Source organism: Euprymna scolopes, chromosome 26, assembly GCF_053919585.1.
Source record: "Euprymna scolopes isolate OS-2025 chromosome 26, ASM5391958v1, whole genome shotgun sequence".
Classification (NCBI taxonomy): Eukaryota; Metazoa; Mollusca; class Cephalopoda; order Sepiida; family Sepiolidae; genus Euprymna; species Euprymna scolopes.
The window spans coordinates 51,523,780-51,543,563 of record NC_136507.1 but is presented as its reverse complement, the minus strand read 5'-3'; the positions used below and the strand labels follow the sequence as shown (position 1 = coordinate 51,543,563).

Below are 19,784 nucleotides of genomic sequence, written 5' to 3'. Positions count from 1 at the left end.
AAGTCTGAACCGCAAAAAGATGGACATGTAAAGTCAAGGATGGCTGCTGTAACCGGCGTGTGGTCGGAGAGAAAAAACAAAAATGGGCACTTGTACAGTTTAACCAAGCCATTAAAAAACGACAATATTGAAAAAAGAAAAAAAAAAGTTATATTGTACGTATACGTTTTGAACTGAAGATCTCCGAAAAAAAATTTCACTTAATTTGATCGAGTAGTTTTGTTTTTTTTTACAGCGAAAAAACACGTTTTTATGAGAGCGCGTTGAAGGCAGACATCTTGGAATTTTTCTTAATTTTTGTTTGGAGTTAAGAAGCGTCACAGGAGATAACTCCAGTTAAAGCGCCGAGACTCCCTCCCCATCTTTAATAACTAGCTTTTCTTCCTAAAAATCAAACCTTTTGCTCGGTATCATAACATTGTTTTTTCGCTGTAAAGCAAAAACTACTTGATGAAATTATGTGAAATTTTTTTTTCCGGAGAACTTCATTCCATAACGGATACATACAATTAAAACTGTTTTCGATATTTTCATTTTGTAATGTCTTGATTAAACTGTACAAATACCGAACAATGTGTACTGGGTGAGATGGATGTAAAGACAGATGCAATGTAATGGGAAATTTTGATAGACAGAAAGTAGACAAAGACAAGCACTTGGTGAGCTAAAAAAATAATGTAATCACCTATGTGAAGCTTGCATTTATAATGAGATCAAAAAGAAAGAAGTGAAAGATAGCTATAGAAAAAAAAAAGTAATAAGACAAGATGATTCAACTGACCTCATAACTACATTTTACCAACTGCTTCACATAATTGCTATTTCAAAATGACGCTCTCTTCTAACAAATGATCTTGCTGGACCAATTTGTATGTATCAGACATTGAGCCAAATAGGTAAGTCTATATAGAAAGAAATATTGACATGATAAAAACTGTTAATTTACTCACCCTTCTCATGATGGCTATGGATTCCGTAGACAAAAATTTTGGGTATCTCACTTCTTCATTTACAATACTATCAAACACTTCTTCCTCATCATCTCCTGGAAATGGGGACTACAAAAAAAAAAAAAAACAGACAAAATCATTTTAAAATTCACTGTTTCTAATGGAAAACTCAAAGGAAAGGTAACAATTAATTATATCGAATAATACAAAGTTGAGAAAATAAATTGTTCCTGAAAACACTTAAACAGAAACTTTTCTTGTTATATAAAAGCATGGATGTGCTATAGATTAAAAAATAGGTCATATGTATGAGAAAGAAAAAAAAAAGACAAAAATATTCTGGTTAAGAAACAGTTTGAAACTTCATTATAACCCTTTCTTTTTAACTATAAAAGTCTATTTTCCTTAAAAGTTTAATGTGTTTTAATGCTAATCAAACCATACATAGGTATATATATATATACGCACACCTATACGCATACATAGGTATATATACGCACACCTATACGCATACATAGGTATATATACGCACACCTATACGCATACATAGGTATATATACGCACACCTATACGCATACATAGGTATATATACGCACACCTATACGCATACATAGGTATATATACGCACACCTATACGCATACATAGGTATATATACGCACACCTATACGCATACATAGGTATATATACGCACACCTATACGCATACATAGGTATATATACGCACACCTATACGCATACATAGGTATATATACGCACACCTATACGCATACATAGGTATATATACGCACACCTATACGCATACATAGGTATATATACGCACACCTATACGCATACATAGGTATATATACGCACACCTATACGCATACATAGGTATATATACGCACACCTATACGCATACATAGGTATATATACGCACACCTATACGCATACATAGGTATATATACGCACACCTATACGCATACATAGGTATATATACGCACACCTATACGCATACATAGGTATATATACGCACACCTATACGCATACATAGGTATATATACGCACACCTATACGCATACATAGGTATATATACGCACACCTATACGCATACATAGGTATATATACGCACACCTATACGCATACATAGGTATATATACGCACACCTATACGCATACATAGGTATATATACGCACACCTATACGCATACATAGGTATATATACGCACACACACCTATACGCATACATAGGTATATATACACACACACACACCTATACGCATACATAGGTATATATACACACACACACACCTATACGCATACATAGGTATATATACACACACACACCTATACGCATACATAGGTATATATACACACACACACCTATACGCATACATAGGTATATATACACACACACACCTATACGCATACATAGGTATATATACACACACACACCTATACGCATACATAGGTATATATACACACACACACCTATACGCATACATAGGTATATATACACACACACACCTATACGCATACATAGGTATATATACACACACACACCTATACGCATACATAGGTATATATACACACACACACCTATACGCATACATAGGTATATATACACACACACACCTATACGCATACATAGGTATATATACACACACACACCTATACGCATACATAGGTATATATACACACACACACCTATACGCATACATAGGTATATATACACACACACACCTATACGCATACATAGGTATATATACACACACACACCTATACGCATACATAGGTATATATACACACACACACCTATACGCATACATAGGTATATATACACACACACACCTATACTCATACATAGGTATATATACACACACACCTATACGCATACATAGGTATATATACACACACACACCTATACGCATACATAGGTATATATACACACACACACCTATACGCATACATAGGTATATATACACACACACACCTATACGCATACATAGGTATATATACACACACACACCTATACGCATACATAGGTATATATACACACACACCTATACGCATACATAGGTATATATACACACACACCTATACGCATACATAGGTATATATACACACACACCTATACGCATACATAGGTATATATACACACACACCTATACGCATACATAGGTATATATATACACACACCTATACGCATACATAGGTATATATATACACACACCTATACGCATACATAGGTATATATATACACACACCTATACGCATACATAGGTATATATATACACACACCTATACGCATACATAGGTATATATATATATATACACACACACACACGAAAAGGATAAAATCAATCTCCTATCAAGCTTTGAACTATTTCTATATCTCCTTATTAAGATCAAAATCAAGATACTAAACTGTGCCTATTTTTGATCATTTTAGAAAATGTTTTAAATTTAAGGTTTAATACATTAATAGTTCTGAAGAAATTGAAATTCAGGAAATCTTGCTGATATGGTGTCCAATGAGGAGATTAAATTAATGTAAATTTTAATTTCCAAATGGGAGTTTGTGCTGAAACTAGAGCCCCCTAAAGCCCTTTAAAATATCCCAAAGCAACTGAAATTTGAGGAATATTGCTAAAAGTTAAAAATGAAGGGATCTTAATTTTTACAAAGGGCTTACATCCCTATTTTAAAAATTATATATAGACCATATTACATCTAGTAGCTAAAATTCATAATGATCAGATAATTTAGGAGTGAATCATGTACAAATAAATATCTAAGCATCTACACATACCTAACTTTAAATAGAGATATGCATGCATTTGTATATACTGATGAAATTTTTAAAAAAGATAAATACAGTTAACAGGTAGATAGAAACATGTAAGTTTTAAAATGAGAAAAATGCAGCATGAATATTTGCATATGTAATTTTCAATGCTAAAAACTGCAGGTTATATAAAAGCATTAAATATAATTAAAAGCAAGTCTGTCAGAATTTCAAAGTTAGACCCAAATAGTATTTAAGCTGATAAATTATTTTATTCTGATTACCCAATCATTTTCGGACATCACTTTGTATCATTTGCCTGAGAAAGACGGGGGGGGGGAGATTTTTAATCCAATTCCACCATTCTTTCTATAACAGACAGACTTCTGAAGTGTCAGTCAGCATAAAACAATATAGACTTTAAAACCGTTACAAAAACATTCATACATTTTTTACCTATATATGTGTGTCTGTGTGTGTGGAAAGTGGAGCAGGTCCTAGTATAATTGCAAGAATTAGGTAGGAGTGGTTCATGGAATTTTTGTCATTACTAACCAACAGAGTATTACGAGTGTTAACCAAGAAAAGAGTCTATCAGGGATGTGTATGCAGTATGATAATGTATGGAAGTTAAATCTGGCCAGTTAGAGTTGAAGAAATGTGTTGCATGGTGAAAAATATGAAAATGATATGGTAAATGTGTAACGCAAGTTTAAAGAAAGGCTCAGATCTAATGAGCTCAGAAGATTAAATCTGGATAGTATAGGGAGATGTGTGCAGAAGAGTAGGCTTTGATGGTTTGGTCATATTGAAATGAATGAGAGTTCTTGATTTTGTAGAACAATTCAGGTAGAGGATCAGCTCATAGAGGAAGGTCAAGGAAAACATGAAAAAAGTGATACAGATGAACTTGAAAGAAAGAGGAACAAATAAAGACCTGGCCAGAGAGAGATTAGTTTGAAAGTCAATTTCTAAAAATCATTCTAAATAGACATTGAATATGATGAGGACTTATAAAGGAAATAAAATCAGTTTTCAGTGAAAACATTTTAATCATCATAATCATAAAGCGATTTCACCCATAGAAAATCATTACTTTTTATTGCATAATCAGGTTCTTGTGTGAATAATAAAAAAAAATGGTACTGAAGTGAATAATTTTATTTTGAATTTGTTTTTTTCCCCAGACAAATGTTTGTAATTATTAAATAATACAATTATACATACCTTTGTCATACAAATAACAAGTAATACTAATTGTCTGTATTTTTGAGATGAGGTGTTTTCATTGATTGAGATTGTCGGACTGACTTCCTCATCTTGGTTGTTATCGTCACAATGTTTCGGCCGTTTTGCTCTCCGGCCTTCATCAGGTCTTTTGTATCGAATTGGGGAACCGTTTGTTAGGAGTCTCGAACCGAACCCTTTACCGTGTTCGGACTCCAGCTAGGCTCTTGGACATAGTTGCTGATTCTCTATTTTGAATCTTACTTTTTCACTGCCTTCGTTCAGGATTGTAAACTTTGATACGTCTAGGACCACTCGGCCATATGTCACTAGAACAATTCTTAGTTGGCTTTTGTTAATGTTAAACCTATGTTGTTATTCAAGGTTTTCTCTCTCTATCAGATGTGTCCAAATTGCATTCAGCTCTATGCTTGGTTTGCTCAGTAGGTTGTTATGTCCGAGCATGTGAGCTGTTTCTTTCTCACTTTCCAGTGGGTCTCTCTGTTTATTATTTTTACTTCATCCCATAGGGGGCGATGGTCCCCGCTCTCCATCCAAACATGGTTGGCTATACCCGATTTTTCCGTCTCCCCTTTAGTTACCGCTTTTCGGTGTTCTTCCACCCTTACTTTAAGGGGGCGGCATGTTTCACCCTTGTAAACCTTTCTGCAACTGTATGGGATGGAGTATATGCAGTTTTTGGTCATGTTCTCCATGCGGGGCTTCACTCATACCAGGTGTCGTCTGAGTGTTGACTCGCTCTTGAATACCGTCCTGATGTTGTAGGGGGCACATATTCTCTGAATCTTTTCGGAGATGCCTCGTATGTATGGTAGGCAGACCGTTGGAGATTTTTGGGTTTCATTCTCCTCTCTTATACTATTAACACGTCTGGTGGATAGTATGCTATCGGGGTAGTTGTTACGACGGAGGGTATTCTTCAACCTGACCATTTCTTGGTGGTATGTAATGGTGTCGCTACTTATTGTCTCTGCTCAATGTTGTAAGCAGCGTGCGATTCCATGTTTGATACTGTATGGGTGATGGGAGTTGAAGTTAAGGTATTGTCCGGTGAAGGTAGGCTTGCGATATACGGATGTCTTAAACCCATTCGATACAAAACACCTGATGACTGCCAGAGGGCAAAACGGCCGAAACGTTGTGACGATAACAACCAAGATGAGGAAGTCAGTCCGACAATCTCAATCAAAGAAATAACAAGTAATTTTGATTTTCTACAAATGTCTTATTATGAATAAAATGTTTCAACTAAAAACTTTGATCTATTTTCTAATATATTTGTTGACTATTATTATTTTTTATTTTAATAATAAAATTACTATTGAGCTTCCAATCCATCTTTTTTTGTTTGACTTTAAAGAATATATAGATATATATTATACATGACAACATACTACCAAAGTATCTTCCCTTTACATTTCTTACCTACCGAAAATATTTTAAGGATTTGCAAAAAAAAAAAAAAAATGAAAGACAGTTTCTTTTGCAATTGTAATTTATCAGAAATAAGGAACAAATCACAAAGCAATGTTTTATGTGTTACTTAATCTAAATTTTAAAAAAAAAAGGTATTCCGATAGTAACGTGTAAATCATATAGATGCACGAATGCACACAGAGCAAAACAGTGTACAAACAACATTATTAATATAACGATTGTTTATATATATATTTGACAACCAAATGTTGGCCAGATCATGTAATAATTGATATCGCAATAATTACTTTTTTTTTATATGCTTTATTTTTTTTCTTCTTATTTATGATAGATCATAAATGGCAAAACGAATGTCTTTCATATTTTTGCAATTAAATATTCACAAAATATTAAAAACTTTTCAGACAAAAATTTTAAGCTTAAATGCTATTTCAGCTTAATTTTGAAAATCTGACCAACAAACTTAATTTTATAGAATAGATATATTTACAATTGTTAGTATATATAATATAAAATTCATAAATATTCAATCAAACTAACCATAACTACAGTAATTATTTTAAACTACATTATTATATTTTTATTATTAATAAAAATATGGTGAATGGCACATTTTTTTCATTATAAAGCTCTATTGAAATAAATATTGGAAAACCCCTACCCCAAAACTTAATATATTGTTTTGAGATATATATATATATATATATATATATATGTGTGTGTGTGTGTGCAAATGAATGAGACATAAATTATAAAGAGAGAGAGTGTATGTGTGTGTGTGTGTGTGTGTGTAGATTAGTATATTGCAGTGAATATAATTCATATTTTTATATGGACAAGTCTTTCCATAAACTTCATGAGATTCTGGTGAAATTCATGCATCACACAAAAAAATTATCGTTAACAAAACTGGATTATTTATTGGTTTTAGAAAGAAATTAATTAATTAGAATAAGGAGGGAAAGGGAATAGTTAAATGCATAATGTAGAAATCACTCATTGGAAGAATACACACCATTAAAATGTCTAAGAATCAACTTCCAGAATAAAAATGTAAAAACCATAAAAATGATTTTTAAAAATATGTTTAAAAATTCCAGCCATAATTTTTTAGAAAAAAATTACCCTAATTATTTACTCCAATTTATTGGATTCAACAATCCATTGTCATATTTTAATGGATAATCTTTAACCTTATAATTTTTCCCAATCAGAAATGATCAATTGTAAAATCTGATTTAAAAGGCGTAAGACTGTCACCAAATCCAGATTGCCTCTTTCTGTGGAACTGGATATTTCCCCCATATTAAAAACTCATCTAGTGTCTAATGTCAAAGTCTAGCAATAAAACACGCAGAGGGATGGAGCATTTTGTCGATGGGATAGCGGTTGAAGCCTAGCTGACAGTGCAGGACTTATTAGGTTGATGACTCTTTTGAAGCCTGTCTAAGAGTGAGAGATTAGTAGCAGATGCACCAGCCGAAATCTAAGGCTACTGCCCTAGCCTTTCCTGCTTTATCCAGTGCATGGTATATATTTTCAGAGATTACAGTTAGGATATCTGCAGTAGAACAGACTTGCCTAAACCTACACTGTTGGTTTGACAGAAGTTTAACAGCTCTGAGGTGGTAGACTAGAGCTTGATTAATTATGGACCCAAATATTTTGATGAAAAGAGGAAGGAGGCTAATGGAGCGACAATTTAATGGGTAAGTTCTTTCGCCAGTATTCTTGTAAACTGGTACCACAGAAGCAGTTTTCCAGCAGTCAGGAAAGCAAGAATTATTAAGGCATTTGTTGAAAAGTTTGGAGAGAACGGGAGCAACCCCAGCAGAGTATTTTTTTTTTTTAATTTTAATAGTACATCTGGGATGAGATCAGGTCCACATGCTTTTGAGGTGTCTAGGTTTTTTATGATATCATGTACTTGAGTGGAGGTGATTTTCAGATCATCATTTCTGTCTGTAGAGGAAAATCTGGCAGGAAGTGTTTTGCTGGGTCCAAAGTAGAGATGGAGGCAAACGGACAGGCAAGCAGGTTAACTTTCTTGGTTGGGGCGCAAACAACTTTAAGATTGTTGGATAGTGGGGGAATTGTTGACTGCCCATCATTTACTACACTGTTATAGATTTTCCAGAAATCACGAGTTCCTAAATTCTGCACTTCAATGTGTTTTCTGGTGATTTCAATATATTCTTTCTTAGTTATGGCTATTTCCTTCTTACAATTACTTCTAGCTTCTATAAACTTTTGTCTATTTGTTCTGGATTTATACAACAAGAAAAGAAACTGGAGTCTTAGGAAAATCTCCATTATTCCAGTAACTATTGGAGCAATCTGACTCATGAATAAGAATTTCAAAAACTACCCGGCAAATATATCTAGTGAACAAAGTGCAAGAGAGATGCAAACAATTGTATTTAGAGGAACTGTCAGAACCTTTAAAGAATGCCAATTCCCAGCTAAAACAAAATGAGAAAATTTGGGGGGAAAAAAAACAAAACAATTACATTCATTTACTTAATCACCAATTCAATGAAAAATATTTTTTATCAAAAGGTACAAAACTGTCTACATTATCACAGAATATGCATTAGGAATAATATGGATAAAAATTCTTAGATATTTCATCACAAACTACAAAAAAATGCCTTTGTAAATTCGTTCTTTTATCTTTAATTTTTCTATAACTGCTGCTATTTTTAACTTGATTAGATAATTTATTCAACAAATATATTACTCTATGATTGCAAACAAAAACTCCAACATAAAACAAAACTATCCAATCTAAAATCATATTTGTTTTAATGTCAGTTTTACATGCTGGCATGTGTTGGGCGACTTTTAGAAAACGATTTCCACACTAACCTATCTCTGACCAGTTAGCAAAATCTTTCAATATTTAATTGAAAGAAATTCACGCTAAATTATTTAACAAAAAAGCTAATATATAAATAAAATATATACAAATATATATTTTTATTCAAATATTTTTGTAATAAAAACAAAATCTATTTTTTTTAATATGTTTTTATTATCACTTATAATATGACTTACCGTTTCACTGATAATTTATTGCTAATAAGTTTTATTTTTTAAAAATTCAATTGTTATTCCAAAACTATTTATTTAAAAAGAAAAGGGGTTTCTTATAAATTAAAATCAAAGTTCATCGCCTTCCAAAACCAATCGTTTCCAATAAGCTGTTTTTTCTTCTTTATAAATAAAAAAGAAATTAGCATGCTTCATACAAAAAGCATGTAAAAATGTGCATTAAAATAACTGATTCTTTGTTTTTCTATTACTTTTGTAGCAGAATTCATTCAGACAAAAAAATAAAATAAAAAGATTTATCCAAAACTATGTCTAGAAAATGCAGAAAAAAGAAAACTTATTTTTAATGCAAAACTAAAAAGAAACAAATGGCAACATTAGTCAATAAAACAAAACACTGTTTTAAAATAATTTCACAGAACTTTTTTTAATTTGTTATAGTTGAAAGTATGAATCACACTACAATATGATTTTAATTGAAAATATGGGAAGGGTGTAAAACTTAGCTAATCTGCTCTCTCTCTGACAGAGAGAGATAAAAAGGAGGAATCAGAGGGAGTGGGAGAGAGTGAGGGAGAAACAATATTGGAATACTTATCTTTAAAGGAAGAATTTATCGAATAACGCATAACTTAAGAGTTATTTGAAAGAATACAATTAGTTGCAATCATCAAAGAAAAAAAAATGAGGATAAAAATAAGAAATCCGTCAAAACTGATAAGAAAGCATTAAAGATACAAGTTTCACTTTCAGCTGCTTCAAGAAGCCTATCAGGCTGAAGAGAGATTAGAGGATTAAATCATTGAACTTTTATAGAAAGAGTTTGTTTTCTTTTTAAAATGAGTAACTGAGATTTATAATGTTTGTAATGTGTAAGTTATTTTTGCTTGATTGGTGTTATCCATATAGAAAAGTCAATGTTTGTCATAGAAATTGCTATGTTGACAGAACATTCAAATAAGTTTTAATAAGAGTAAATTTTTTCAAGGAATTTAAAAACATCATTGAAATTTTCCTTTGATTCCATCTGGGATTACTGAGGGAAATTATTGGTTAAGTCCATAAAATAACTGATTTTTTTAAAATAGATCTCTTTCATAAAACAAAAATAAAATTAAATGAAGAATATCTCAATGAAGAATGTATTTAAAAAGGTTTTAACATTTAAATAATTAAATTTATTAGTATTTTTAAGATTTAAATTAATTAAATGCAAAATTATCCAGTATTCATTTGCTATATTTGATTTTTTTTTTCTTGCACAAGTTCAGTATTTTTATCAAGTTCTTTCTATGTAGGCCATTATTGAGAGATTTTAAGCAATTTCAATTTTGTCATGTGTATTACTAGATAAAGACTAAAGCTTTATAGATAGTTATTATAAATATGTATATAAACATAAAAGAATATAAAAAATAAACATTTAGAATGGTTTATGCAAGTGCAATTACATTTCAACAACTTTGTGCTTGGTCAGAGCTAAAAATGAAGATAAAATTTTTAAATGAGAAAAAAACCCCCACAGAACTAAGAATCTGACATTATCAAACTAGCTGACAACTTAATAAATCGAAAATATCTTGAACGAAATTTGATCAAACTACCCAAACAGTCATCTTTATGCTGTTAAATCGAAATCGGAGAGGGATGAGCTTAAGCCTATCAATATATATGTGAAGTTTCTTCAGATTAGGATTATTTTCTGGGTACACCATTTCCATCTAGACTATACTTTTGATTAAACATTTTTCTTGTAATGGAGTTATTTTTGATTCTGCAATTACACTATTTATTTTAGTTATCATTGCTATTTTGTGCCTTATTAATGTTTTTGTTGTTACTATATCTATTATTCTGGTTTAGGATATGTTTATTATGGCTTTTTTAAAAATATTTTCCAGTTATTTATACAACTATTAAGTTTTATGTTATGTGGTGGATTATTAACAGGAAAGTTTTGATTTAACGGATTAATGAACCAATGACCAATTACATAGAATTTTCATCATTATCTTTCGGCTCTAACAAAGCATGATGTTGCTAATACGCAACTGCATTTGCATAGGCCATTCTTTATATATATATATATATACACACAAATATATATTTGGTGTATTATGTTATAATATAAATTTTTGTTTCAATATTTCAAGTGCTCAATACATAAATATTACTAGTATAATGAGGTGGGGAAAAGATGGGTGTGGATTGTTTATATAAGAATGAAAATATATAAGAACGTTTATATATATGTTTATATAAGAATGAAAAGATTTCAGTTGAACTAAAGTGACTGATGAATGGGTGTAAATGTGTGAACGTTTGGAATAGACTAATGCACTAATAGATTTAAGCAGCAAAAGTCGAATATAAAAAGTAAATTTGATTATAAAAGAAGTGGAATGTCAAGATATACACACACAGAGAGGATAATTTCCTGAACTAATGAATGAATCATTATATATTTAGAATATATATTCTAAAAATATACATATATGGTGAGTAATATGGGCACATTCTTTTGTTAAATTTTCGCATTTAGTGGTACATATTAATTTCTTATATTTAATTTTTATTTTAGGAACCAAATCATGGATTTCAGAATATGCATTTTTGGCAACCTGGGTAGTAATATGCATGCATTATTATTTTGTTTGAAAAAATTATTTAGGGATGCACCCACTTAAAACTCGTTCCTATCCTCAAAAGACTTGATATGTTAGATACAAAAATGTTTAATAGAGAAAAGAATTGCTTTACATCAAACTTTATGTTATATTAAGTAATACAATTTTAAAAAGAATTAATGCGCTCATGTGAGCATCGATTATATGCATGTGTTTGGTAAAATCTTAAACTATTAAACTTATTATGAATTATGTATTCTAGGCAATAGGATGAGTAAAGTAGGCATATTATGCTTTTATGTTTTTTTGTAAACTTTATTATTGAGGGGATGGCTAAACCGTCTCTTACCCTTAACAAAGAAATAAGCATTAAAATCTAAAACTGATGCTATATTTATTAACTATACCTGTTCTAGACAAGTATTCTATTATATAAGACAAAATATAATAAATATAGTTAATTTTATTTTTATTTCGGACTATTAGTCTCATCTTTATTAGTTGTTGTTTGTTTGTTTTTATTGGTTCACAACGTTTCGGCCAACTTCCTCTGGCCTTCGTCAGGTGGTAACCGCGACGGATAGGAACTTCGAATCTCCTAACTGCATTCTCAGCCATCACTGCCATCCGTAGTTGTCGTCGTCTCACCACATTTTTGACCAATTACCTCTGGCACGCTTTGGGTGGGATTGAAACCGCTATCTTCAGACAATGTTCATCTGGAACCGTAGAGATTCAACGTCTCTATCAACTGCGCCACGGGCCCCGAAGGGCGATCAAGGTTGGATTCTTTGATCTTATAAATCCACATTTATTTATTATCTGATCTTCCATAGTGGGGTCCGTACCGATTGGTATATATATATATATTATTCCTTAATTGGAATTTTTTATTTTGAGATGAGCATTTTTATGTTAATTTTATTTTTATTTCGGACTATTAGTCTCATCTTTATTAGTTGTTGTTTGTTTGTTTTTATTGGTTCACAACGTTTCGGCCAACTTCCTCTGGCCTTCGTCAGGTGGTAACCGCGACGGATAGGAACTTCGAATCTCCTAACATTTTGACCAATTTTGACCAATTACCTCTGGCACCCAAAGCGTGCCAGAGGTAATTGGTCAAAAATGTGGTGAGACGACGACAACTACGGATGGCAGTGATGGCTGAGAATGCAGTTAGGAGATTCGAAGTTCCTATCCGTCGCGGTTACCACCTGACGAAGGCCAGAGGAAGTTGGCCGAAACGTTGTGAACCAATAAAAACAAACAAACAACAACTAATAAAGATGAGACTAATAGTCCGAAATAAAAATAAAATTAACATAAAAATGCTCATCTCAAAATAAAAAATTCCAATTAAGGAATAATATATATATATAATAAATATAGGTGTCTATGAATTTATTTGTCAGTTCAATAAGGAAAAAAAAACAATGGAGAAAGAGGGGTTATAAATACTCTTTATAAAAAGGCATTTCAAAGTCCAATGCTTTTCATCAGCAGAGGAGAAGGTTTCTCTGTAACCAGCCGTCCATAAAGATGGGTTTTCTTGTCTGTCATCTAAATATTCTTTGCTTCCCAAACTTTGAGTTTTTAAGTATCTTAAACTTTCACTTATTCCATCTAAATCCATACAGTACTGAAATCCCTAATTATTGATTATTAGTGATACATTTGGAACTCTGAGGTGATATTCCTATTCTACAGTTGAGAATTCCTATGATGCATAAACATCCTAGCATTTTTACCCATGTCCAGCTCACAAAACTTTTCAGGGATCTACTTAATGAATAATATCCCCATTGTGTCTTGGACTATTGCCTGAAGAATATGACTTCCTCCAATATTTGCCAGATACGCATATGCTACTATTGGACCCATTATATAATCTTATGTAACCACCTTGGTGCTAAGGTTTTTATGTTTTTGTATAGTTTTTCATTTCTTATATGCATATATTATATTTCATTTCTATTCCTTTATCCACTATGGCATATTATATTTTCCCTATTATCGCATTTCTTTTTTGACACATTTCTCCATTTTCCGTCTTTGCTTTAAAACACCCACTGCATTCTTCTATTAGAATTTCACCCCATTTTAATCCTCCCTATCTCTCCTTCCTCCAGTTATATAACTGCCATACCCTCTAATTTCTGTTTTGGTGTTTCTTCATCCTTTAGATTTCATTTATTTTCCCTCTATTTTATTTTACATTTCCATCCTAATGTACCCTAAGCTAGATGTCGCATTTCCTTACATCTGTAACTTAGAACCCTTGTCTTCTGGCAAAACATTAATCTTCGAAATGCCTAGGTATAAAGAGTTTTTATAACCCCTCTTTCTATATGTTTTTCCTTATTGAACTGACAAATATATATATATATATATATATATATATATTTTACTTGAAATTTCTTTTTATATTATGTTCCATGCTCAAATATCCTGATAAGTCCTTGTATAAAGAATCTATCTATATTCTCTAAAACTATTTGATATATAACACATGCACATTCACATGTGTGCGTGTCTATATAATCTTATACAAGAATATGCCATATATTTGGATTCATATATTTAATAAAACATGTAAAAATAAACATGCAACATTTTTTATTTGTAAAGATTATTTCGTGTAGAGTTAGTAAAAGGTTTTGCTGGCAGAGCTAAAAAAAATTTGCAGACAAATTTGAGTAATTTGACATTTCAGAAAAAAACATCTTGCCATCATGATCTCATTCAGAATGGCTAAATAATTTGAAACTATCAGCTTAATTTTGGAATCATGAATTAAATCACAAAGTGGCAAAGATTTGACAAAAAATGTCTGGAAAACTAAAGCTTCATTCTTTACTACAGACAATAATAACTAAATCAGAAATTTGCTTTTATATCATACAAGAAAAGATTACTGAAACCTGCTAGAGGTATTCCATTTTATCATAACAGATTAAGACCTGTAGAAATACTTCCATTTGCATAATTGTTCATTGCAATGATTTTAAATAAGTTCTTCTCACTTTGGCAATTCCTGGCATATCAAATCAAATGAAATTTATTGGAGAAAAAACAGCAAAGTGCAACAAGCCATGTAAAAGAATAACAGATGTGTGTAAGTGTTTGTTCAAGGCAACTTTAAACCTGACCATGGTAAGCACCATCACTACCTCTTCTGGTAGGATGTTCCACAAAGCATAAATACAGAAGATACTACCTTTCTTCAATTGAGACAAAAGCACCTATGATACTTTTCAACAGAGTCCAATGGTGCTAGGGTGGAAAGTTACTCAAAAAGAATATTTAAATTCCTATTAATGATGTTTTATGTCAGAATTACATTCTCCTTTGCTCAAGTGAGAAGTAATTATTGAAAGATCAGTAGCCATGATGTATCCAGTGCTGCCTTAAACTGTTTGGATATCTGCAAGACAACCATGGCTTCTGGTAGCTTATTCCATGGTGCAGCAAGCCAAACTAAAAAAAATATGCCTTTTGATGATCAAGTTAAAATCATCTCAGGTACAGATTATTAGTTTCTACCCAAATGTCTCCGCAGAGCTGGTGTGAAGAAGAAATCACAAAGTGCATTGTAGTTGTCATACATTATGTTAAAGATGAGGATATGATTTTTACGACACAAATGCCTATGTTTCAGCAAGTACAAACAGAGATCCTCCAGTTGTTCATAGGAGTTTACGAATAGGTAATGTGATTGACTATGGACTGTTCTAAAAAGAATCTTGAAATACATTTTACTTCATAATTGAAAGAAGAATGGCAAAAATTTCAACAAGACATTCTGTACAGATGAAGAATCTGCTAACAGCAAAATTCTTCCGAAGAGATTACAATGTTCATAAATCGGTAATTTGTGTGGATTTGAAAATAGTGAATTTTCTTTGTCAGAAGGGCAATTACACAAACAATATTTTTCTAGGCTTGTAAGGGTATGTTGGATCACTGATTACAAAGTAACAGCCACTAGTTTGATGCTTGGTGATACAAAAACATCATTTATGAACATCTGGTTGAAAAGAAAAATATTATCTTTCCTTTCATTGCATATAAAACTTTTTTTTTTTTTTACACAGGAATCACCACATTATCAAGGCCAAGAGGCCACTCAAGGATAAGGGTTAAAGAGTGTACAGTAGAAATTGGACAATATAGTAATCATTAGTAATGAAAATTCGGTTAATTTGATAACTTATATGGAACGGCTCATCAAGAACTTATTTACGTTAGACTTGAAGACAACCATATTGTAGTCAGCTGGAAAGCAGGAAAACGGAAGACAATTCCACAGGTGTGCAGTTCTAAGAGAGAAGCTTTGTTCGTGGAATCTACGTTTAGGTTTAGGCACAGATAAAGAGTGGGGGGAATTATTGATAGTATTTTCAGCTAGACGAGTGTTTCTTGTGAAAGTTTGACAAGGGGGGACCATAGACTTAAGCTCAGTCGAACATTTTCCATGAAAATAATGATACAACAAAGACAAACTCGCAACATCTCTTTTGTGAGATAGAGGTTGCAGCGAAGAGAAAAGGACATCTCCTATGAGGCTACGAAGTCTATTTTGAACTCTATCAAGGCAGGACAAGTCCTTTCTAGCAGCTCCTGTCCAGATGTGGCAACAGTATTCCATCCTTGGACGTACCTGGCTCTTATATAGATAGAGAATTGCATCAGCAGTGAGATATCTACTGGATCGATAGAAAGATCCCACCATTTTTCCAGCGGCCTTGGAAACAGATTTGATGTACGTGTTCCATTTAAGATCAGGAGTAATGGTCAAGCCCAGAAGCTTGTCAAAACTTGAGACCTCCTGAAGACGAGAGCCATTCATTTCAATTGATACCAGACGTGGATCAGAATGTTGATGATGTAAAGAGAGAAGCTTGGTTTTAGATGCATTAAAAGTAACCAGCTACTCCTTTCCCCATTGTACTACGCGCTCAAGATCAGAGGAGAAAGAATCGGAGAGAACTTGGTCGTTTACTATCTTAGATGTGCTACCATAAATGGTAGTGCCGTCAGCAAAAATGTCTACAAATGATGTAAGGATGTGATTTGGAAGATCATTAATGTAGATCAGGAAAAGAGTTGGGCCCAGGATGGACCCCTGAGGGACACTGGCATTAATACTGTGAGCTTCTGATTTTTGCCCCTCAACTACTACTCTTATGAACCTATCAGAAAGAAATGATTTAATAATTGAGAAGACATTTCCAGCTATACCATAGCTAGAGATCTTGTGAAGTAAACCTTTATGCCATACCCTATCAAAGGCCTTAGATATGTCAAGAGCAATTGCCCTAGAAAGGTAGCCTCCGTCGAGAGATTTGCTAATCCTATGAGATATAACTGTAAGCACATCTGCTGTAGATCTAGCAGAATGGAAGCCATATTGAGTGTCATTAAGAAGGTTATTTTTGTTGAGATGGTTGATTACTTCTGCATTTAACACAGATTCCAGCAACTTACTCATGACACACAGAAGACTTATTGGCCTGTACCGAGAGGGGGATGAGCGATCACCTGAATTCTTAAATACAGGGCATACTGATGAAATTTTCCAGGGTAATGGGAAACTATTCTCCTTAAGACAACGTTTAAACAGTTTTGTAAGTATGGGCGCTAGTTCAGGTTGAAGTTTTTTGAGTACTATAATTGGAATACCGTCAAGGCCAGTTGCTTTACTGGAATCAAGGTTTTTGATTAGCTTGGCAACATCACGTACAGATATACGTATATCACATAGCGTGTTTTCTGATACAGGAGGAAATATTGGGGGTTGGCGGCCTTGGTTGCAAAGGGTAAAATTAGCTGCAAAGTTCTTGGCAAAGAGTTTGGCTTTGTCTGATGCTGACGAGATTACCTCAGGTCCATTGATGATAGTTGGGATAGAGCACACGCTTCTGTTCAGGATTCTGTTTGCTATTTGCCAAAACTGGTGGGAACCAAGCTGCTGCTCAGCTACTTTAGACTTAACGGATTGAGCATACAACTCTCTTGCGTTCTTTATTACTTTCTTACAATAGTTGCTGGCAGTCCTGAAAGTGGCTTTAGTTTCCATACATCTATTACGTTGGAAGCAGTGGAAAAAGTGATTTCTGTGTGCAATGGCAGCAGCACATTGTGGAGAGAACCATGGCTGGCTGTTGGGTTTTTGCTGGAATTTTTTCGAGGGTATGAAACGGTCTATACCTACAGTTAACCATTTGGTCAGGTCTGATACTATAGAGGACACATCCTTTTTAAACATGGAACGCAGAGGTAGATCCGATATAAATGTATGGAAGCTATCCCAGTCAGCCTTAGTGTATCGATATACTGTACGATGGAGAGGTACATCTGGGGACTTATTACATTTCATTTTTATCTTAATTGATATAACAGAGTGGTCGGAAGATCCAAGAGGAGACAGAACAGAAACTGAACATAGTTCAGGGCAAGTTGTGAGAAAAAGGTCTAGTAGGCTTGCATACTGGCCGTCATTGTCGGGCACACGGGTGGGTTCATGAACAATCTGAGTGAGGTAATAGGCAATGGAGAAATCATGACAGAACCTACCCTCATCATCGGTCTTGTTTGAGTGGGTCAACCATTCGACGTTGTGAACATTGAAGTCTCCACATACGTGAATGTTAGCTGAAGGATAAGTAGATAGGACTTGGTCAATTTTCTCAGATATGCTTTTAAAGATAGTAACTCCGCTGTTGTGGGGGCGATAGGGAGTAAATATAAATGCAGTAGTGTGAGCTAAAGCAACCCGGAAGCACATATAGGGTAAGTTAGGATGTTCCCTGGAGATGTCCCTACCACATGGAAAGCCATCTTTAATATAGGCACATATTCCATGCCCATGGCGATCTTGGGGGTCAGATTTAGAAGTTAAGTTAGAGTATCCTTTAATTGCGAACTCTTCTAGGGAAATAGCCTGTCCAATGCCAGTTTCGTTTAAAAATAAAAGGTCTGGTTTAGTCTCCTGTAATTGGGTTTCAACCTCTGGAAGGTTAGAACATAGACCCCTGATGTTGGAGAAGGAGACATGGTAGTAGGGGTCTACGTTGTAAGTTGGAGAACCGGGTTTAATAGTGTATTTTTTCTTGAAACTTGTCATGATGAAATTTTGGAATTTGTGGACAAGATCATCAGATTTACTTAGAGCAGGACAGAGAGGGGAAACTAAGAGAGAAAAAGAAACGAAGAATTTTTTTTTTTGTAGCTCATGATAAGGTAAAACTTGGGATAATAAAACAATTTATCAAACTCCTTGATCAGAGTGGAGATTTCTTCAGCTACATATTTTCAATTTTTCCAGATCTTGAATCAAAATGCTTTTCAGGGATGCACATCTTGTTACAACATTGAATGTGGAAGAAGTTAGCGCCTGGAATGCATTTTCTTATGTGCATCAGAATTTTGTTGGAAACAAGAAAGCTGACAATTACCAATGTATTATAAAAGAGCTATTGAGTTTGCAATTACCTGGAAAGTTAGCAGCAATATACATTTTTTATGCAGTCACTTGAACAAGTTTTAAGAGAATCTGGGTAATGTGATTGGAGAGCATCAATAAAAATAATTGAAAAGGTGCACAGGACTCCAATATGATGATAGATTATTGGTGGACCTTAAATATTTCCAAAATTGTACATCAAAGATATTGAAAGTGGTAAAAATATATGTCAGAAGCTAC

General features: G+C 33.1%; 1 protein-coding gene across 8 annotated transcripts in view; it reads right to left on the bottom strand.

Annotated features, from left to right (window-relative positions):
* The window catches only part of LOC145248037 (serine/threonine-protein kinase N2-like), a 412,484-nt gene that overhangs the window by 10,397 nt on the left and 382,303 nt on the right, over nucleotides 1-19,784 (bottom strand). For all 8 annotated transcript variants that reach the window (XM_080109765.1, XM_080109767.1, XM_080109766.1 and 5 more), the window contains one exon: nucleotides 951-1,058. In XM_080109765.1, coding sequence (XP_079965891.1) covers nucleotides 951-1,058 — 108 coding nt within the window. The remainder of the gene's footprint in view (nucleotides 1-950; nucleotides 1,059-19,784) is intronic.